The sequence below is a fragment of the Idiotropiscis lumnitzeri genome, chromosome 3 (assembly GCF_059441095.1).
Source record: "Idiotropiscis lumnitzeri isolate Australia: NSW breed Sydney's pygmy pipehorse chromosome 3, RoL_Ilum_1.0, whole genome shotgun sequence".
NCBI lineage: Eukaryota > Metazoa > Chordata > Actinopteri > Syngnathiformes > Syngnathidae > Idiotropiscis > Idiotropiscis lumnitzeri.
In genome coordinates this window covers 10,763,219-10,783,807 of record NC_142393.1, presented here as the reverse complement: position 1 = coordinate 10,783,807, position 20,589 = coordinate 10,763,219, and the positions used below count along the sequence as shown (strand labels likewise).

The 20,589-nt window shown below is 41.8% G+C and overlaps 4 protein-coding genes across 10 annotated transcripts in view; 2 read left to right on the top strand and 2 right to left on the bottom strand.

Annotated features, from left to right (window-relative positions):
* vps13d (vacuolar protein sorting 13 homolog D) overlaps window positions 1-1,734 on the top strand; it is a 40,445-nt gene extending 38,711 nt beyond the window's left edge. For all 5 annotated transcript variants that reach the window (XM_088289467.1, XM_088289468.1, XM_088289466.1 and 2 more), the window contains one exon: window positions 779-1,734. In XM_088289467.1, coding sequence (XP_088145593.1) covers window positions 779-910 — 132 coding nt within the window. In that variant the 3' untranslated portion in view covers window positions 911-1,734. The remainder of the gene's footprint in view (window positions 1-778) is intronic.
* Window positions 1,735-2,296: 562 nt separating this feature from the next.
* Window positions 2,297-10,814, top strand: rcc2 (regulator of chromosome condensation 2). Of its 2 annotated transcripts, none has more exons than XM_088289896.1 (13): window positions 2,297-2,504; window positions 4,831-5,046; window positions 5,146-5,239; window positions 6,649-6,792; window positions 6,899-7,030; window positions 7,152-7,240; window positions 7,318-7,432; window positions 8,647-8,813; window positions 8,885-9,065; window positions 9,374-9,479; window positions 9,569-9,641; window positions 9,730-9,807; window positions 10,062-10,814. In XM_088289896.1, the coding sequence occupies exons 2-13, from the start codon at window positions 4,846-4,848 to the stop codon at window positions 10,164-10,166; spliced, it is 1,485 nt and encodes a 494-aa protein (XP_088146022.1). In that variant the 5' UTR covers window positions 2,297-2,504; window positions 4,831-4,845; the 3' UTR covers window positions 10,167-10,814. The 2 variants fall into 2 exon arrangements, with proteins under 2 accessions (XP_088146022.1, XP_088146023.1); XM_088289897.1 differs by lacking the exon at window positions 2,297-2,504 and adding an exon at window positions 2,533-3,048.
* Window positions 10,815-10,886: 72 nt separating this feature from the next.
* LOC148339881 (large ribosomal subunit protein eL22) lies at window positions 10,887-14,009 on the bottom strand. Of its 2 annotated transcripts, none has more exons than XM_088289899.1 (4): window positions 13,926-14,009; window positions 12,555-12,665; window positions 11,749-11,873; window positions 10,887-11,076 (listed from the first exon to the last, which is right to left on the bottom strand). In XM_088289899.1, the coding sequence occupies exons 1-4, from the start codon at window positions 13,935-13,937 to the stop codon at window positions 10,932-10,934; spliced, it is 393 nt and encodes a 130-aa protein (XP_088146025.1). In that variant the 5' UTR covers window positions 13,938-14,009; the 3' UTR covers window positions 10,887-10,931. The 2 variants fall into 2 exon arrangements, with proteins under 2 accessions (XP_088146025.1, XP_088146026.1); XM_088289900.1 differs by having other exon boundaries at window positions 12,555-12,662; window positions 13,926-13,973.
* A 677-nt stretch (window positions 14,010-14,686) lies between these two features.
* icmt (isoprenylcysteine carboxyl methyltransferase) lies at window positions 14,687-20,569 on the bottom strand. Its single transcript, XM_088289898.1, has 5 exons — window positions 20,320-20,569; window positions 19,429-19,517; window positions 17,088-17,257; window positions 16,202-16,419; window positions 14,687-16,043 (listed from the first exon to the last, which is right to left on the bottom strand). The coding sequence occupies exons 1-5, from the start codon at window positions 20,536-20,538 to the stop codon at window positions 15,864-15,866; spliced, it is 876 nt and encodes a 291-aa protein (XP_088146024.1). The 5' UTR covers window positions 20,539-20,569; the 3' UTR covers window positions 14,687-15,863.
* Window positions 20,570-20,589: the final 20 nt, after the last annotated feature.

Genomic DNA, 20,589 nt, shown 5'->3' with positions numbered 1-20,589 from the left:
TTGTGCTATGGCTTTGTTTTTTTTTTGTTTTTAGTTACCCTCCATGGCTTGGTCAATATTTTGCTTTGCGTTGCGACTCAAGATTTGTCGTGAGCTTCCTATTGAGTGCTGCTCAAGTGAAGTGGAAAAAAAATGAAGCACCAGTTGCCAATGCACTTGCAGATGTTTTTTTTGAACAGGACAGTCAAAAATGCAAATACAAAATGAAACCACTCACAGACACTCACACTAAATTAACCACGTGGTGAACAGACAAGCTGACTTGATTGCAGCTCCCATGCCCCTTAAAGGCACATTCTATTTTTCTTTATTAAAAACTAGAAAAAGAATGTGTTATTTGGGGGCAGGAGTTGATTAATGGCATTAAATGAAATTGAGTTACAAAGTTGTACGGAACAAATTAAACTCATAAGTCAAGGCACCGCTGACATCTTTCATTCAAACTGTTCAAACTAAAATTTTGATTTCTTCATCCGCTCAGAGAATTAGTACAGTTCAATACCACTGACCAGAACATGCATAACTAACAACCAGCACAATTCAGAGCACGGTGAATGAAATTCAAACGAGTACCACACTGGCACATTGGACACAGCTTTTGCATTGCACCTCTCATTAGATTGTATGAGCACTTTTGAACCTGACCATTTTGGGTACTTCTATTTTGGTTACCTCGTTTAGTGATGTTGAATTCCCTAATTCCAGATATCAAATCTCAATCCAACTCCTGCTGTCTATTCTTATTTGTGTTCTAATCTTCGATCTATCTAATCCACAGGTCCATGTGAAAAGTGAAACTCTGGCTCTCAAAATCTCCCAAGAGATCAACTACGCCAAGAGTCTATACTATGAGCAACAGCTCATGCTACCTGCCAGTAACAATGAGGACTGCTTATTACTTGAATCGTGAACGAATACGGATGGGCAGTGTTGCTGAAGATCCCTCGAATGAAGATGTATAATGTGTGACTGACTGGCGCCCAATCCAGGGCGTACCCCCTATCATGTCGAGAGTCAGCTGCTGTGGGCTCCAGTTTTACCCGCGCCCCTCATGAAGCCAAGCAGTGTAACGCATCATTGGACGGATGAATCATGTTTAATCAACGACAGAGAAAAGGGGATGTTCAGACGGCCATGAAGTTGTTTCAGTCACATGCCTCAATATCAGACAGCACATGTGTATTACAGACTTTAGATTTCATCTGTGTATATTTGTGAATCTAGTTGATTGTGTTTACAGCACCTGATGTACATAACCTGCAGGTCTTCCACATTGTATGTGAATAGGTAAAAATGTAAATACAACACTATGGAGAGATGTGAATATAACAAGCTTTGGACTGTGTGCGTGTTTTGGAGAATATTTTGTGTGAGGGATGGAATATAAATAATTGCACTGACACATTTGAGTGTTTGAGCTGCCTTCGCTCGTCTCTCTGGCATTAACAACTACAAACCGACAGTTTGGACATTTCAGTTGCATCTGTGTTTGTTCCTCTTTGGGGCAACTATGACTTCCTCGTAAACAAGCGTCTAACATCCAGGCTATGTTTTTGAAAAGTCACTGAAGGGTCAAGTCTTTCGATTTTGGTTTGGTTGCTAGATGAGATTTTGCTGAGGTGGGTTTGAGTGCTTAAAGGGCCTATTGTGACATATGGATTTTTTGTAAAATGCTTTCACGTGGGCAAATGCAAATAAAAGGGCCCTGATTTAACACTACGGGCTGTTTCCATATGGTGTCTGTTGGTATTAACTTTTGAAGAATCACTTCAAAATCTAGTGTTGTTATAAGGAACTCAACTTGATTTTTCATGTATCATGTACATTTTACATTTACTACCTTCATTTGCAAACATCAGTACTTTCTACACCTTCGTCACGCAGAGGATGACACAATGTAAAAAAAAATAAAAAAATGGTGGAGGTGCCACATCCGAGTTATGGTTTCCCTCAGAGGGCCGTATGACTGTGAACCCATATAAATGTGTGCTCGCCTTAAGTTATCACATACACACAAAAAATTGATGGAAAACCAGATTTGAAATTAGAAGCCAGTAAGTAATTGTTCAACGGTTTTCCCATTTATTTTAAAAGGGGATGATTTGTAACTAATAAATGGCAACATCTCATATCTCAATGTTGTTAAAAGTGAAGAAAATGTGCTAGAAACAGCAAGTTGACGCACTTGATTTGCCCTTCATGGGCCACATAAAATGAGGTCGTGGGCCAGATCTGGCCCCTGAGCCTTGAGTTTGACACTAGTGTTCTATAAGGACAGTACTTGTGACATTTTCAGATAGATAGATAGATAGATAGAGGATGCGCACAGTAGACGCGCTGCGTGGACGAGCAGACTAAAGAGCTGATGTCAACACTGTACTGTAATGTATATGATGGCGAGTGTGGGCAAGCGACCACGTGATGCGGAAGCAGACTCTCGCTTCTTTTGTTCACATCAATCAAAGCGGACACGGACGGAGAGCTGCTGAATCAGGAAATAGCTGGTACATGATTTATTTTACACTCTAAAAATTACAAGTAACCTTTTTCGAGAAACCGCGCGATTCCATTTCCGCTACCCCGACAAACTAAATCGTCTTGAAAATGTTTGTAAAGTTTTTTTCCCTAACCCCCTTGTCGCGGTATTGTTTTACGTACATGTCTTCTTTATTAAGTATGCGTTAGCTTAACGCGGAGGTAACATTAGCTTAATTATACCGAAATGTGCACGTGTAGTCCAGCTAGAATTGAGGGAAAAGTTGTTTAGTTTGTAAGAGGCACAAACTTTAGCCTTATGTCGAGGCTCGGGATAAAAGTTGACGAATTGGCGGCTCGGTTAGCTTGCTAGCCAATCTCCAAGCGAACAAAGAGCGTCGGTGCTTAGCTTCGTGAAGCTAGCGGCTACGCGGACACACGCGCGTATGCTTTGTTTCATTTTGCGTCCGTGTGCTTTTATTGTAAACGACTTTATTGGCCTTGTTAATCACGTGAGCGTTATATAAAGGTTGCTGCGTAGACAGTCGAAGAAAAAGATTACTACAAAGTAAAGTAAGTAAAAGTACCAACTCTCCTGGACACTTCTTCTCTACTCGTTTGCCAAATTTTTTAAATGTTCTAACAGAGTCTACTGTTTGATGTCTCCTAACCTGAATTGGAAAGAGTTAGTCTACTCTATGAATTACTTTCAACATTTCGTCCATGTCACTGACCAAAACAATCAAAAAGTGTCAAAACAAAAGTTTGAATTCGAGCTATAATTTCCAAACACTTTTAGTGTCGACAATTTTCATTCTGGTTCGTTATCAGCCTCTTATTTTACTACTGTGGCCATTGCGTGTCATGATGAATAGTGTTATGATGATGTATGATTCATTGTCTTCCGTTAGATGTCAATAAGCTGTACTGCAAAAGTCTAGTTTATTTACATAGCCCCCAATCACAAACGCGTGGATTCACAATCCTACAGTTGACAAACAGGATCTTAACATCGAAGAAGGGCAAGGAAATCCGAAAACATAAGAAAAAATCTAGGGAAAAATACACCCGTAAAGGAGCTGCGGATAGGTGGAAAATCCCCCCTCCAAGACATGCAGGGTGGGCAACATTTAACACATAATGTGGTGCGATTCAATGTTGACTAGAATAGTGTGAGAGTTAAAAAGATGACGCGCTGTAACAAGACTCCTCCGGAGAAGTGCGTCCCCCGCAAAAACCTGGTCTGGTTGGTCAATGCGGAAATCTCCATAGCAGCGCCTCAATTGAGGTGGCCCACCTCGGGTCTTGTGCTGGTGCAGAATCCTTTCAGGACATCCAATTCGGTGTCATCGTCACCTAGCCCCCCATCTCCCCTCAAGCTGGGGAGATAGGAGCAGGTAAAAGAGAAGACGTGGCAGTCAACCAGGCCGATATGTAATAAATATTTTTACTGAGTTAGCAGCTCTAATTGCCATGGGTAGAGCATTCCAGAGGACTGGAGTCTAACTAGAAAATGTTCTAGAACCTGCTGACTTATTGTTGGCTCTTGGTAACCAAAAGCTAAAAGCTGTTGTGATTGAATGTTTTGGGACGGAACATCCAGTAACACATCATCAATGAGATAGAAACTATTTCAAGGCTTGAAACCTTCCTAAGTACAAAAGTTTTGAAATTGCATCTCAAGTGGACCGGTAGCCGGTATCAGGGTATGAAATTTGAACTTTCACATCCTTGTGTGGAGTCTAGCTGCAGGATTTTGAACAAACTGCAGACTTTTAATACTTGGGAAAACCAGACAGCAATGCTTTACAATAGTCAAGAGTGAGACGTGACAAACTGTCCTCTGTGTAGGATGTTGTTTCTTTATACGCGGCGACGTAACCCCTTTAGGAATGTGCTGCACTCTTATCATGCTTTCTGAGGACTCTTGACATTGTTACACTAAATATTTGTATGAAAAACACTTCTAGGCCAGAAATACATAATACTCAAATGGCAAAACTCTGAGTGCGGTGTCTCTTTGCAAACTTGCTCACTGTATCCCATTCATAACCTTAAAATTGCAAGAATAACACTTTTAAGCAATATATAGAAAGAAAGTTGCAATCATTGAGCAAGCTTCCTTGTGCCGCTTGCGAGTATATTTTACATAGTTGGCCAAACTATACACTCTGAGGCCTTTAATACAAAAGAAGCGCGTCGCTGTAACGGAGCATGCAATTCCTACTCTTGAAATGCTGTAAATCGGGAATGTCATAAATCGAAGGCTCCCCGTTTTATGTACTTAGCATAGTCATGTGCTGACAGTTACTGAATTACAGAAAGGTCCTTCATGACTTTTCTTTCCCCTCGCAGCTCTTTTGACTGAAAATGCCACGCAAGAAGGTGACAGACGTCTCTGGAAATGGATCCCTGAAGAAGAAGAAAGCCAGTGGCAAAAGGAAAGAGCGTGACTTTAGCAGTGACGACGAATTTGACTACGAACAGGAGAACAACAAAAAGCCGGGGAAGCCCTCCATAAAGTCCTCTCTGCAACCCGTCACTGTGGCGGATGATGTGAAAGAGAAAATTGTGAGACTTTTGCAGTCCTTTATAAATGCGGGGGAAAAAAATCAATGTACAGCAGCTTCTTTATCCAATTGACTCTCCATTTGTATTTCCTCTCCACAGAAACTTGAATGTCCAAAGTTCAAAGGTCAACTAGTCATATTTGGAGCAACTAACTGGGATTTGATTGGAAGAAAAGAGGTGCCCAAACAACAAGGTAGAATATTTCATATCCTATTGTGTTAAAAATCAATCATGCCAATAATGTATTACTTATCCTGTTTTATTTTTAGAACAAAACTATGGAGAAATTTACATTAAAAGAATCAGCAACTCTCGTTTCTTTCATAGCAATGTTAAGAGCAGATGACAAATTGCTTTCATGACAGATCCCACCAAAAAATATGGGGAAAAAAATCTTTCATACTGCAATCGCATAAAAATTAGAATTAGAAATCCCTTTATTGTCATTGTACTCAAGTGTGCAACAAGATTAGAGAATGTTGCTGTAAGAGAGGAGCAGGCATTTATTCACGTCAGTCAGACAAAACCCGCCCAAGAGGGACATCGCTGTCTGAAAAGTGTTGCCATGTTAATGCCACATTTCCGTTACTGCCAAGCAATCCATTTTCAGACTACTCTTGACCTGACGGGATGGACATGCGATGGGATAGGCGAATTTAACAGGCCGTGCTGTGAATGTGGGGCCATTTAAACGGTGAATTTTTTTTTTCCAGAGCAGTCACGGTGCACAAAACAACAACTTATACTTTTACTACACCATACAGCAAGCACAGAAGCAGTGAGCGCCCCTTAAATGATTGCGACGCTAATGTCTATTCATATGTATGCATATGGTGAACACCCCTCCCCCCTGCAGAGGGCTGATTGATGCATTTGGCGGCACACGCTGATAAATGTGCTTTGTTGCAAAGGGATTTGAGATTTTTTTTTTTTCCCGGTGCGGGGGTTTCTTTATTTGTAGCAGCTGTTTAGATAAAGACCATGTTTGGAGGATTTGAATGCTGCACCTGCTGTACATATGTGTAGCTGCATATACGTCAAATTTTTTTTTTTACTTATTACTCTTCTTCCCCCAGAGAAGAATTGCCTGCCATCATGCAGTCGCTGCAATTTTTTGTTTTGACTTCTCATCGTCCGAAATTTTCATTCCAATATTTTCAGACTATCATTATTTAATTTTTATACATGTCCACATCTATTTTGGTGACAATCGGTTATGTTTTATGGAGGTAGCATTGTGGTAGAAATCACATCACAAAATGCAAAAATGCCGTTTTGCAACATTTTCACAAATGGCAAATATGTTTTCCTAAAGGTTTTCTTTGCGTGCGGACAAAATGCCAAAGTGCCCAGAAAAGGATGTTTGTGCTTGTTGACACGTGTTGAACTAAAAAATCTCACACACTCTTCGTAACATCTAGACAGTGAATCCTTTCGAAGTTCAGCGTGTGGTCAGATCACAAAGCAAAAATTGTTTGACTTCCTTCATTGTAATACATTGCATGGTACTCATGCCACAGAAAATATGTTTGAAGTCCTTGTCAAGTAAACTTAGTTGCACAATCTTTCTTTTTTTGTTTTTGTTTTAATTCTCTCATCCAGCTGCTTTCCGCAACTTGGGCCAGAATTTGTGGAGTCCGCACCGCTACGGCTGTCTAAACGACGTCCTGGTTAGCTGTGTGATTTCCGGCTCGTGTGCGGCGCACAGCCTTCTCATCACTACCGAGGGAAAACTGTGGAGCTGGGGTAAGTTCCAAAATCGACTCCAAAATACAATTGCTTTCTTTTATTCGTTTATTTTTTTCAACCACATGCTGCTTATTTTGCTCATTATTTATAATTACTTGGGCAGGTCGCAATGACAAAGGTCAGCTGGGCCACGGAGACACCAAACGTCTGGATGCTCCCAAGTTGATTGAGGGCCTAGCAGATGTTGTGGTTGTCGCTGCGGCGTGCGGGCGTAATCACACTTTGGCACTCACAGGTATGCGTAGACAGCTGGACCTGTTCTGGCGCTGCGTTATTCTTCACTACTTGAGCTGAAAGTATCTTGTAAAGTGCTTGTAATTGTACTGCGTGTTTGTGTTCACACTTCTTTTCTTTAGAGGACGGTGTTGCACACTCCTTTGGGGAAAACAAGCTGGGTCAACTTGGCCAAGGTAGCCAGACGGACGCCGTCCTCAGCCCGGCACCTGTAAGTGTCACCGAGAATTGAAAATAGCGAAACTGTCCCAGCAGGAAAGACAAAAGGTTGTTGTTTTGGGTGCTTAGATTTCCTACAATGGCCAGCCCTTGGCGAAGGTGTCATGCGGGGCCGAGTTCAGCATGGTGGTGGACTGCAAAGGGAACCTCTATTCCTTTGGCTGCCCTGAATATGGACAGCTCGGTAAGATGGAAGCACTCGAACTCACTCATTCCTTTTTAGATGGCAGACCATGATGACTATCCATGCAGGCTTTCAACTGAGGGGACACGCCCACCAGATATTACCGCAAGTTTAAATTCCTCTAGCAAAGATGCCTTTTTGGAATTAAACGTCCCGAACAATAAAAATACATTTTTTTAAGCTATTAGCATTGCACAGTCAAAGAGAACAAGTCATATTTAACACTTAGATAGCCCAATAACATTGGTCAACATTTTTTTTAAATCAGAGAAGTTAACATTTTGATTATTTATATATTTTTTTTACTTCTGTTTCTGAATCAAACCTCCTTTATTCTGTAGCACATCAGAGTTTCATAATAATTTTAAAACATTAAGTATTCATGGTTCGGTTCAGTATTGTGGATTTTTTTTCTGAAATGTCATAGCTATATATTTCAAAGCATGCTAAAATCTGTATTATGCAAGCTTTTTTTGGTAGTCAAACAAAAAAATTGTCTCATAAACCTGCGGCGCTTAAAAAAAAAAAAAAAAAGTAAATGCAGTACACATTTAAAATCAGCATCAATCAACAATGTCTTTTGAGACATGCAAAGTCATCTCTGATTAAAGGTTGCTGTTGAGTGTAATGTATGAAAACAACAAATACCCACATGGGGACTGACAAATAATGTTTTCTGAAAGAAAAAAAAAAGGAAATCGACCAAATTTGAGCGTCTGTGTTTTCGGCATTTTACCAGGGATTTGCTTAATTAAGTAAAATTTGTTCTTGGCAGGCATCCTGAAATCCAAAATATGCAGGCACTGTTTTAAATAACAGTTTATTATCCGAGTACTAAAAAGAAGTCAACCACTGTATGTTGAAAGTGGAAAAAACACTACAGACTAACTTAGCTATATGACCTTCAAATAAAATCCCACTCCAAAACAATAAAAATAAATAATGAACTATTAAATTATTTGTAAATTGTAATATTCTTTTCCACTTTGCAGCAAAAGGAAATGACAGTGGCCCCAAATAACTCAAGTTAATTGTTTATATGCTCAGTGACCTGAAGCCTTCACAAAATGTGATGATATCCGGCGTGAGGTCACGTTTGATGGCCATTCAATTTAATCTTCAAGTTTGGTTGAACTCCACATTGAGTCACTTTTGGCTTTCACGGTCGAGTAGATTTGCGCCTTTGAGCCTCTTCTCTGGTCTCACCACTGCAGGACACAACAGCGACGGCAAGTTCATAGCCCGTGCGCAACGCATCGAGTTCGACTGCGAACTCATCCCTCGCCGTGTCGCCATCTTCATCGAGAAGTCCAAAGACGGCCAAGTCACGCCCGTGCCCAACGTGGTGGTCCGAGACGTGGCTTGCGGAGCCAACCACACGGTGAGAAGTCATAATGGGAGCGATGCATCTGTTCTCCCGTTCGAGTATTGAAGCCCGTTTTGTGTGTTTAGTTGGTGTTAGACTCTCAGAAGCGAGTATTCAGCTGGGGGTTCGGAGGTTACGGACGTCTGGGACACACCGAGCAGAAGGACGAGCTGGTTCCTCGCCTGGTGAAACTCTTTGACTTCCCCGGTCGAGGAGCCAGTCACATCCATACAGGCTACCAGTGCTCCTTCGCCATCAGCGAGAGCGGTAAGACTTTCGCTGGCGGCGCTTTCTACTTTTCAAATGGAATGGTGCTACGCTAGAATTTGTCAGACCTCCTCCAAGGCTGTCCAGTCCTCATGGTAATGTTTTCTTTTTGTCCGATGCTTGACGCCTATAAGCGACGTAACTATGGAATATAACATTTTGAGAGAATAATGTACAGTCCAGTCCAAACTCATTGGAACGGCAAGGCCAATTTCTCTTTTTGTTGAATAGATTGTGCTTTTCTCACTCCTAATGTTGTTGAGATGGTCAAGACAGAAGAGAAGACATTGTTGCTATTGTGTTTGCAGGGAGTCTCTTCTTCTGGGGGGTGACCAACACTTCCCGAGAGTCAACCATGTACCCCAAAGCTGTGCAGGATTTGTGTGGTTGGGAAATCCGCAGTCTGGCGTGCGGGTAGGTCTTTGACAACTGACGCGTTTTCCGTCACGCGTGAGGAGTGACATGACTCCCTGTGTGTGTGTGTGTGTGTGTGTGTGAAACAGGAAGAGCAGCATCATCATCGCTGCAAACGAGAGCACCATCAGCTGGGGTCCTTCACCCACTTTTGGAGAGCTGGTAAGAGAATGTGTTTCTCATTATCCTCATTTTGATATTCAACCTGTCGGTGACAATGTGTACAAAATGTTTGTTTGATATGTGTTAGGGCTATGGAGACAACAAACCGAAATCTTCCACCACCCCCCAGGAAGTCAAGACCCTGGATGGCATTTATATTGAACAGGTGCATTGAATGACTGGCATCATATGTATGGTGGGCGGGCCTTCCACAAGTATTGTTGTCGACAGAAGTTACAAGTTTAAAGTTCCTAGCAAGCAAGGATGGTGAACACGATGGGCGGGAGAGACCCTGTCGAGCAAGGCGTCGGACCACAAGCGTCGCTTGAGCCGTATGCTCAGATATTGCCGGTGCCCTGAAAAGCGTGGCCTTGGAGTAGTTAAGATTGCTCGAACGGTTGCTCTTTTCTGCTTTCCCAGGTGGTGATGGGTTACGCTCACTCCATGATCATCGCCAGGCAGGACACGCCGGCCGAGAAGGAGAGACTGCAAAAGCTGCCAGAGTACAACCCCCGAACAATCTGAGGAGCCTTCCTGGAAGAGGCCTGAGGTGGTCCAGGGAGAGGCGTCTGCTTTGCACACGTCTCCTCTTCACGGGGGACTCTCGTCCCAACAATTTGGACGCTACGATCACAACGAACTATCAAGACCATGTCACTTGTTGAGTGAAACCTAGTTTACGTCAAGCACTTCTGCCTCTTCCTTCCCGAGATGTGCTTCCTTTCCCCTTTTGTTACACACTCACTCATTTGTTCCATTGTTTTGTGTGTTGCAGTATTTGAGAAATATTTGTCAGATTTACGGGTGCTTCAGCATGACCCTTCACCTCTGCAGGGACAGATGCTCCATACGAGTGCCTACATTTTCCATGGCCCTGTTATGGAAGTTGTCTTGTGTTTTCTTGTTGTTCGCATCTTTGTTACATTCCTTTATTCTTCACAATAGATCGATGTTGAGACTATTTTCTTGAATGATTTCGTTCGTTAGGGGCCAATGCTGCACTGTCAAAAGTATTTGAAGCTGGGGAAGGTTGGGACTTTTTTTTTTTTTCCCTCTTTTAAATCAGCCAAAGGTGTTTTTACTCACACCTTTAACTGATTTTAATGGTGTTCATTGTTCTGGTTAAATTTTCATTTCAATAAAAAAAATGGCGTAAACTGACGCCCAGTTTAAGTTTGCTGTGTGGTCGTAAATGAGCAGCATTCTAACAATACGTTGGATGAGTCGCAGGAAAAATGCCACACGTGACTGAAAACACCATTTATTTTATTGTACAAAATCAGCTTGAATTTAATCTTCGTCTTCCTCCTCCTCTTCATCCTGGTTGATCTGGAAGTAGCGCAGCTCGTAGCTCTCCTTGGTGTTAGCCACCACGCGCAACCAGTCGCGAAGATTATTCTTTTTCAGGTACTTCTTGGTCAAATACTTTAGATATCTACAAGAAATCACAAACAGCCCCTTATACTGTGGCATGTGTCAAAACACAAAGCAGAAGCCTGAAAATAGATAATGGTATGGTACTACAAAAATATGAAACTGCTGTGCCAACAGAAGCCATGTGATTAAGCAAACACTGATCATTTCATGTCAGTTTTTCCCCACGTAATCACAAGGAATGCATTTTCAAGTCATGCTTTTTGTGATGCATAATTTTGTCTCTTTTATTAATGTTGAGGACTCCCTAGCACCTAAACACAGTTGGAAGGAGGCCAAATAAATCATTAGTTGAGAAGCAATTCAAGAGTCATGAGTCGCTTCTAGTAGAAATTATTGTATATCTATTAATGACACACAAATAGTAACAAATGCTACTGAAAAATTGAAAATTCTTGGACTAATAAACAACCAATTGCTTTCCTTTTTAATAAGCCCAGCAAGTTAACTACGGATAAGACATATTTTTTATACTATACTTGGAAGTGTTCAAGTGAGAGGAAACTATTTCCTGACCACAGCCTTCTTTGTTTTGGTACATGATCCAGATCACTTTGTCCCGTTTTCACCTTTCACCACACTTGTGATTTTATTTTGAAAAATTTGTAAAGGTAACGGGAGCTAATGCGCAAGTGGCGAGCGAGACAGACGAGTTGTAGGAGTGAAAGTTCACCTTTTGGAGAAGGGCACCTCTGAGGAGATGGTAATCTTACTCTTGCTCCTCTCGATTGACACCACACCTCCGCCGAGGTTGCCTGCTTTGCCGTTAACCTTGATGCGCTCCTGCAGGAACTGCTCCTGCAACACACGCAAACACGTTTCCACACAGATGAACACGGGCTGCCAACAATTTTGGAATCCCATCTCTCATTTCCGTCCCATCTTATAATTATGTGCTACTTTTGATTGTGATGTTCATAGTATGAATACTTTGTCAAGGCACTGTATTGTTCCAATTATGTTAAGGGTTTTTTACTCAAAAGGAATGCTTGTGGTCTACAATACACCGAAAGTGGATAAGCTTTCTCTCTCTTTCTGACCCACACTCCAAAACATGATTAGATTTTTGACCAATTAATGTATATTTCAGATTACCATCACCAGCAAAAGTAGTCACATGACACCCAGTCACATACAAGAGGCTTGCTGAGGAAGCCTATCCTTAATCTCGGATCGAGTTGTATTTTCAATTATATTAAAACGTGGTTCGACATCAACAGTGGCCTGATGCCACTACACGGCTGTTGGGTTACCCGAAGTTCCCTAAATAAATATGTCGTACTCAAAGGGGTCTTACTTTTTAAATATTTTGAACATTATTCACTATATTTGATCTATGATCAATAACTTTTTTATTATGTTGCACATTTTCTTGCATATCCGGTTATTATTGTTAAATAACATTAAATACAAATCACATATTTATATCCTTTGCACCTCTCCACTCTAATTGCTCCCCCAATTAAACACGGGCCTTACAAAGTTGGCGGCGTCCATGATGCCATCTTCAACAGGATGGGTGCAGTCCAGTGTGAACTTCAGGACTTGCTTCTTCTTCTTACCACCTTTACCAGTGTTCTGCTTCTTCTGCTTTAATGAAAACACAAAGGTATTCACACACGTGCTTTTTGGAGAGCTTCAAGTTGCAAGAGAATAGCTGACTTTGAAGGTGAACACATTTATACAGAGGGTGTTCTCAAAAAAGATTTTGTAGTTTAATACAGTTTACCAACTTTAACTGAGCAAAGATTACCTATTTTGCATTGAAAAGTAATTTCCTCCAGACTGAGCACTGAATAAAAATGAAGGGTCCTCCTTTATGCCTTTTTTTGTGTGAGGTGGCCCCATTGAGCCACCACGAGTCATTTTGTGGTGGCCCTGCCAAAATCGGCATAGCCTCTATGTATTGAAGATATAATCAATATTAATTTCAATGATTGGTTAAAATTCAGCATCTTTATAGTGTATTATTTAAGCCTTTATGAAAAAAAATGGTATCGTATAGTTTTGTAGCATAAAATCTAATTAAATACTTAGCATTTACATTTTACATACATTTTCTTTTTAGCTTGATAGCTTGTTCAAGCCATTCCTTAGAAAAGAACCCAATGCGCCCAAAAAGTGTGGAGTGTATTCATTGAATAGCAGGATTAGATGATTTTGAATCAACTTATACATACATATATATACACATATATATATGTATGTATATGTAATTTAGAGTAATTTACCCGTATTTAAGCACGTTGTTCAGGGGGAGGCATTTAGAGAGCCAAGTACATGGTCTAAACTGTGTGAGAACCACGGACCAATGACATGTTGTTACTTAGATATTCATATTTGTAATCGTCATATTTTGGAACACCCTTTACGACGCCTCAATATTCCGAATAAGTACTTTGCTTTTACTTTAATAAAACTATATTTGGAACAAGCGACGGCGGTGTTGTAACTACTCGATTTGAGGCAGCCAACAGTAAGCTAAATGTCGTAACTACAACATTCGAGTTCATGTAATGGCGCCGATAGTGTTTAAAAATGGAAAACATCTGTGACAATCATCGGAGATGATTAAAATACGCATTTAGTCAATCCGGCCGCTCATGTTTAAAAGCCAAAACAGGACTGTCGAGACCAAAACGTGGTGAGCTTAGCAAAAAGAAGCTAACGTTAGCAACAGGCCGTAAAAAAATTTGCTACTTTATAAGGCCATTAACAGGCTGCCTCAAAGGCTCTGTTGGGGCACTGAACATTATTATACAAAAGAGACAAGAGTCGTATGGATGTTTTTCAGTTTTAAACAAGACAAGCAACAATTTGAGCAGCTTGTTGACACGCGAAACTACTTACAATGGGCGCCATGGCGAAGAAGCTCGCAGAGAGAGCGAGCGTGTAGTGCGCATGCGTTACAATCACAAACAAGTCAATCGTCGAATCATCGATTCTAAATATTTTCCTGAGAAAAGTAATTTTCAAATTACTAGAAAAGTGCAAACGTACACGACGTGTAATTGATGTACTCATAAAAGAATACAACTGTAGTTATATCAGTTTAAATGAAAGATAGCTTTTCATTTTTTCAAATATTCATTCGTACATTTTTGAATATATGACAACAAAATTGAAATATTTTATTTTCGAGCAAGACCAATGTCACCAAAAAGGGCCAGAATAAATGCAAAAACAAAACGGTTTTCAAATTCTGTCAATATGATAATAAAGACGTTGAGACATAAAGGCGTCAAAAAGTGGTTGAAAATGTCATCTGGCTTCTAATTCATAACAATGGAATGGCCTGCGATGTGTGTGAGGCTGAAAAAGTGTTTGATTTCACAAGTCGAGTAGTTGAGAGAGAGAGACACACTACATCTATTTCAGTCAAACAATAAATAAACTCATTAATGAAATGCTGCAAGTATATGAGTACTTGCACGTCTAAGATTTCCATTGTACAGAGTGGGTCACCACATTTTGCTTACACTATTGCTTTGCTCATTATTTATATTTACAGTGGGACCCTATCCAACTACTAGAATTCGGGTTCTCTACAAGTCATCTATGCATACACAGTATTGCTTCAGGAGTGGAAGATGGAATAAAATGGTACAGTATTAGAGTAATCTCAAATAATTTAATAAAACAAATGAAACCATACAAATGAAGAAAAGAAAACCGAAATAAAATTGCAAATTATTACAAGCCAATGGTGCGACTGGGATGTTTTTTTTTTTTTTTAGCCTGAGTGAAAGTCATACAATGGATTACACATAGAGAAGTGTTTGACTCAACTTTACAGTCAATTCAGTCTCTGACCATGTGACTGTTCAGACTGAAGCACTACCACAATTTACTTCAACAGAACGGCAGAGCAACATTGCTCTGGATGGTATGAAAATGACACAATATGCACAAGCATTGAGTAAAAAATTAAAGTTGTCATCTGGGATCTTTTTTTTTTTTCAAACTTTGCTACATATGAGTGGTCCGTAAAAAATAAATAAAAAATAAAAACAAATCCAAACAAGGAGGGCAGTGTTTAGGATCATCTCCACAGAGCATGAGGTTGTTGGTTTGGACCTGATGCTTTGATGCCTTCCTTTGCTTTGAAATGTTCTCACTATGAGGCCCTGCACGCTAGGTTGAATTGCTTTCTTCCCATGTAGCCCTACAGCCCCTTCAGGCTGGGAATGTCACAACTGTATAAATGGTGTCAATTGTACAGAAAATGAGCATAAAAAAAGTGGGCGAGATAAGATAGCTACCGAGGTAGTAACAACATCAGATCCAGTTCTGTGGAAACGAGGCGGCCGTTACAGCAGAAATCAAATAAAAACAGCAAGTCAGGAAAATCTTAATAGCTATCTGACTTGACATGCTGGGGCGACGTGTGTAAACAGGTGGACTTTACCATATACGGAATCCCTTTTTTTTGCCAACCAACTAAGGTAATACATGTATGTCCCTCCAAATTTTGCTGGAGCAGCTGTGTTCCTCGCTATACAGCCACCAGCCACTCTCTAATGACACCTGGTTGCTGTTCAACAGCTCGCATGGTCAAAGCATGCAAACAAAACTGCAAACAAGTGCTACTAGAGTACACGCAAAGACGGTGAAAAGTTTTTGGTCTCTCTAACTGGATTGTAGAGTTTAGGCAAGTAAAAGCAGTCCACTTGCTTTGCTGGTCTGTGCTAGCTAATGGGTCGGCTCGCACAATTCTTTGCGATCACGCCGTTGCCACTGTCTGGTCTGCTTTTTGAGTCAAGTACACGCATCAAAAGTTGTACTCTACTAGTTGACCCGGATGCCTGAGATGAAGGGCAGCCCGGTGGGAACCCGCTTCTTGTACTCCACGTATTCCTCAGCAAAGAAATTGATGAGGGAAATCTCCTCTTCCTCAATCCGCTCCCGAAAGAACCTCCAGCTGGCGATGGTGTAGCCCAGTGTACATACTGGGTTGCACAGCACCACCTACAGAGGACACGACACGTGAGCGAACGTTTATACCTGAGAAGGCCAGACCAAAACAAAACTAAAATCAAAACGCGTCCATTCATCCAAAAACAATCCCAATAGGCAGTATGAGAACATCGGCGGGATTAATAACAAACGAGCGGTGATACTCAGACCTGTGTTCCTATGCTCCAGTAGAACCAGCCCACATAGGAGGGGTGTCGAAAGAAAGCGTAGACACCGCTGGTGACCAGCACATGACTATACGCCTTTTCATTCTGGACAATGTGGTTGAAGTTGGAGCCGGCCGTCAACATGGCCGCCTTGCGCAGGGCTTCACCACACAGCACCATGAGCAGACCCATGAAGCTCAACCAGCTCAGCTGCTTAAGCTCTGAAAGACAAGACGAAGCGGAAATTTATATCAGAAATCCCTTTATTGTCATTGTACTCAAGTGTGCAACGAGATTACAGCATGGTTAGAAATGATATTCAGGACTTTTGATTGTTCATCTTTAATCAATTATAATTGAGCAACTACTCAATTACATGCTTTTTGGAATGCATGAGGAAAAATCCACATTATGTCTGGCAGGATGCAATTTGGCCAGCCATGACAAAAAAAAATTAAGCTTTTTTTTTTTTTGACTGCTGTAAAGCTGCCGATGTAATTTCGTCAATTTCCAGAATTTTACACATCACGTGACCTTGTGCTTTCTACTCTACTCAAATACATGTGGGTCATTAGGGAAGCACTTCTGACTAAACATGATGTCTACTCAGTGTCGAGATGCGGCAGCGCAGATAATCCACATGATTAGTTTAGTCAGAGAAGCACTCAAGTTATAGATTGTTTTGTTTTTCTTCTTCCATGACCAAATATTAAGATTATGTTTGTCTTAAAAGTCACAAAACAACCCTAATGAGGACAAGCGGTATAGAAAACTGATGGATGAAAAAAAAAGCAATTTGAGATCTGGAGGAGATTTTTACCAAAGGATTTTGACATTTATTAATTTATTGTTTTTGTATAATGAAAAAAAAATACTCTTGCCTACCGACCTGGAAATGTTAGCTTTTCCACAGTGAACTCGAGCCATGACGAGACAGCCGCCAGCGTGTACTCCACACTGTGGTTAAGCAGGAATGAGTCCAGTGAGAGGCTGTGAGGGTTAATGAGGGCCGTCACTAAGTACTCGGAGTAGTGGAAGAACGCCAGGGAGCACATATACCTGCAGAGAGGTGACAGTACTACACATGTTTAAGCTCTAACCAGCAAACACATTGGAACACTTAATCTTTGTCTTTATGAATGACAACCTGATAATAACACGCAAATTACAGGTTTAAATTTAAAAGGGGGCATCACAATGGAAAATTGGTTAATTGAGCAAAGGCATCAAGCTAGCCAAGGCAACCTACAAGGGGAGGCTGGAGGCCCACCTTGCCAGTAACAGGCCACGGGAGGTGTGGCAGGGTCTACGGAGCATCACCAACTTCCGTGGCAGCAGCACGACCTCTGTAGACCCGAGTGCATCGCTGGCAGAGGAGCTTAACTGCTTCTTCGCTCGCTTTGACTCGCCCCAACCGTCACACCCCCGCACTTCAAGCTCCAACTCCCCCCCACTCATCGTAGAGGAACACGATGTGAGGCGCGCGCTCCTGGCGGTCAACCCCAGGAAAGCTACTGGACCCGACGGAATACCAGGCAAGGTCCTCAGAGCATGTGCCCACCAACTGTCACATGTTTTCTGCAGGATCTTCAACCGCTCCCTGGCTCAGGCAGTCATCCCCTCCTGCTTGAAAACTTCCACCATTATTCCTGTCCCCAAAAAGTCACCAGCCGTCCACCTGAATGACTACCGTCCTGTTGCTCTCACACCAGTCATTATGAAGTGCTTCGAGAGGCTGGTTCTCCAGCACATCAGGGACTGCCTTCCTCCCACTCTGGACCCCTACCAGTTTGCATACCGGGCTAACAGATCCACTGAGGACGCCATCGACACTGCTCTGCATGTTGTGCTGGGCCACCTGGAACGACAGCAGAGCTATGCAAGGATGCTCTTTGTGGACTACAGCTCGGCATTCAACACGATCATCCCAGACATCCTCGTCGCCAAACTGGACACTCTCGGCCTCCCTGCCCTCACACGCATCTGGATTAAGGACTTTCTGACCAACAGACCCCAGACTGTGTTGCTCGGCCCCTACACGTCCTCCATCCGCACGCTGAGCACCGGTTCCCCCCAAGGATGCGTGCTGAGCCCTCTCCTGTACGCCCTCTACACCTACGACTGCAGCCCGGCCCACGGCAACAACACCATCGTCAAGTTTGCTGACGACACGACAGTGGTCGGTCTGATCTCGGAAGGTGACGAGACAGCCTACAGAGAGGAGGTAAAGAGACTGACAACTTGGTGCAAGGACAACAGACTGCACCTTAACTCTGCTAAAACAAAGGAGATTGTCGTCGACTTCAGGAGGAACAAGACGCTGCCGCCCCCCCTCTGCATCGAAGGCGTGTGTGTGGAGAGGGTCCACACGTTCAAGTTCCTGGGAGTACAGATCTCCGATGACCTTTCTTGGAGTCACAACACCACAGCAGTGGTAAAGAAGGTCCGCCAACGTCTGCACTTCCTGAGAGTCCTCAGGAAATTCAACCTGGACAGGAAGCTGCTGCTGGCCTTCTACCACTCGTCCATCGAGAGCCTGCTGACGTACTGTGTCTCCACCTGGTACAGCGGCTGCACTGAGGCGGACAGAGTGAGGCTCCAGAGGACAGTCAAAACAGCGCAAAGGATTATTGGCTGCCCTCTCCCCCCACTGTCGGACATCTACACCGCCCGGTGCCTCAGAAGGGCTCTCAACATCGTCAATGACAATACCCACCCAAACTCACACCTGTTCGACCTGTTGCCCTCTGGCAGGCGCTACAGATGCATCAAATCAAGGACCAATAGACTGAGAAACAGTTTCTTTCCGAGAGCCATCTCCATACTGAACTCTCACACACACACGAGACCACCCTAACCTCGCAAAACAGCATTGTGATGTGTTTCTATATGCCCTATTCAGTACTGAATTCCATTGCACTGTCTTCTTTATTTATCTAATTTATATATTTGTCTGTATTATTGTTGTATTGCACTGGAGAGGGGAGCCCTCTAATCTCGTTGCACACTTGAGTACAATGACAATAAAGGGATTTCTATTCTATTCTATTCTATCTATTAATATGGATTTGGGGGCTTGCGCAATTTAACATATGCACTCACAAAGAGCGAGGGGAAAAAAAAGACATGATGTTATGACATGCAATTCTAAGATTTATTTTTTTAATAAGCTACCCTCTGTACATTTACAAGACAAAGGCATAGAGATAGCAAAATATTCATTTACATACCAGCCAAAATGCGTCCAAGTGGTTTCAGTGCAGCTTATAATTAGACCACACCCAAAAATAACTCCCAGAAAGCAGGCTCTTACAGCAACCTAAAAACAATAACAATGCCGAAGTTAAACAATAGCAAAACACATTCCATGCAAACACTCATTTTTGTTCCTCTGTTTAGGATCAGTTTTTACGATATATTCAGAGATACAATAAGACTATAAATATCTTTTGTCATATATCACTGTCAGTCATGATGAAAAATACAACAATGAATAGCTGCTGCTTATAATCACTTTAAAAGTCATCAGTTTGTACTACAGTAATCCGTCGTTTATCGCGGGGGATACGTTCCAAAAATAACCCGCGATAGGAGAAATCCACGAAGTAGTCAGCTTTATATTTTTATTGTTATTTTACAATGCAATACTGTACTGCAGAATGGAACAAAAATAAAACCTCCTTTCAGACCCACAATGTGTTTAAGAAATAGAAATATTAACGTTTTATTACATATAATTTTTTTACACTTCTAGACAACAGTTCGAAACCTTATGCCATACATCTTTAAGACGCATCTTTTTATTTCAATTCTAGACTAAAAGGACACGTATGTGACGACATTTCTTAATGAAACAATATCTAAATGCATGTGTGACATATGTTAAGAGCTTCAAATCAAAATAAAAGAAATGTTTGTGGGTCATTGCAGCTTGATACCACACTGCTGTCTCGTTCTTCTTTAGCTAATAGGATTAACAAAGTGGACTGCTAGCTCCCGGTCCAAAATGTGGCACGTAACACAAATTCTTATTGGACAGTACTTCATTTAATTCTTCAGAGATCGTAAAACATTTTTTTAGAATGAAACTTAAAAGTTCGATACCTAGCTTTTCTGCTTACCTTGTACAGCGGTCCCCTGCATATTACTAACAGCAGGCCATTGATAACAGCAATATGCAAACAAATTGCTATTTTCCCAGGAGTTTCCGTCAGGTAATCGAAGACCCAGTCAAGGTGACCAAAACAAGATCTAATCAAAGGTATTATAACAACGCTGAGACCTAGAATAAAGCTCTTAATACTTACTGTACCCTCAAGTACCAACTTACTGCCTGCCATGACGGAAAGGATTTCACAAGGTATCGCGAGATTAGATGGTGCAACAAGGAA

Bases quoted from the DNA above. Each gene is read 5' to 3' on its own strand.
- rcc2 (XM_088289896.1), top strand. From the start codon at position 4,846: ATGCCACGCAAGAAGGTGACAGACGTCTCTGGAAATGGATCCCTGAAG. The intron at 7,031-7,151 runs GTATGCGTAGAC...TCTTTTCTTTAG, and splicing joins TCACACTTTGGCACTCACAG to AGGACGGTGTTGCACACTCC. The intron at 9,066-9,373 runs GTAAGACTTTCG...TTGTGTTTGCAG, and splicing joins CTTCGCCATCAGCGAGAGCG to GGAGTCTCTTCTTCTGGGGG.
- LOC148339881 (XM_088289899.1), bottom strand. The intron at 11,874-12,554 runs GTAAGGCCCGTG...CGTGTGTTGCAG, and splicing joins TCATGGACGCCGCCAACTTT to GAGCAGTTCCTGCAGGAGCG. The intron at 11,077-11,748 runs GTGAACTTTCAC...GATTTCTTGTAG, and splicing joins GAGGTGCCCTTCTCCAAAAG to ATATCTAAAGTATTTGACCA.
- icmt (XM_088289898.1), bottom strand. From the start codon at position 20,538: ATGGCAGGCAGTAAGTTGGTACTTGAGGGTACAGTAAGTATTAAGAGC. The intron at 16,420-17,087 runs GTCGGTAGGCAA...CTTGTCTTTCAG, and splicing joins GGAAAAGCTAACATTTCCAG to AGCTTAAGCAGCTGAGCTGG. The intron at 16,044-16,201 runs GTCTGAGTATCA...TGTCCTCTGTAG, and splicing joins ACTGGAGCATAGGAACACAG to GTGGTGCTGTGCAACCCAGT.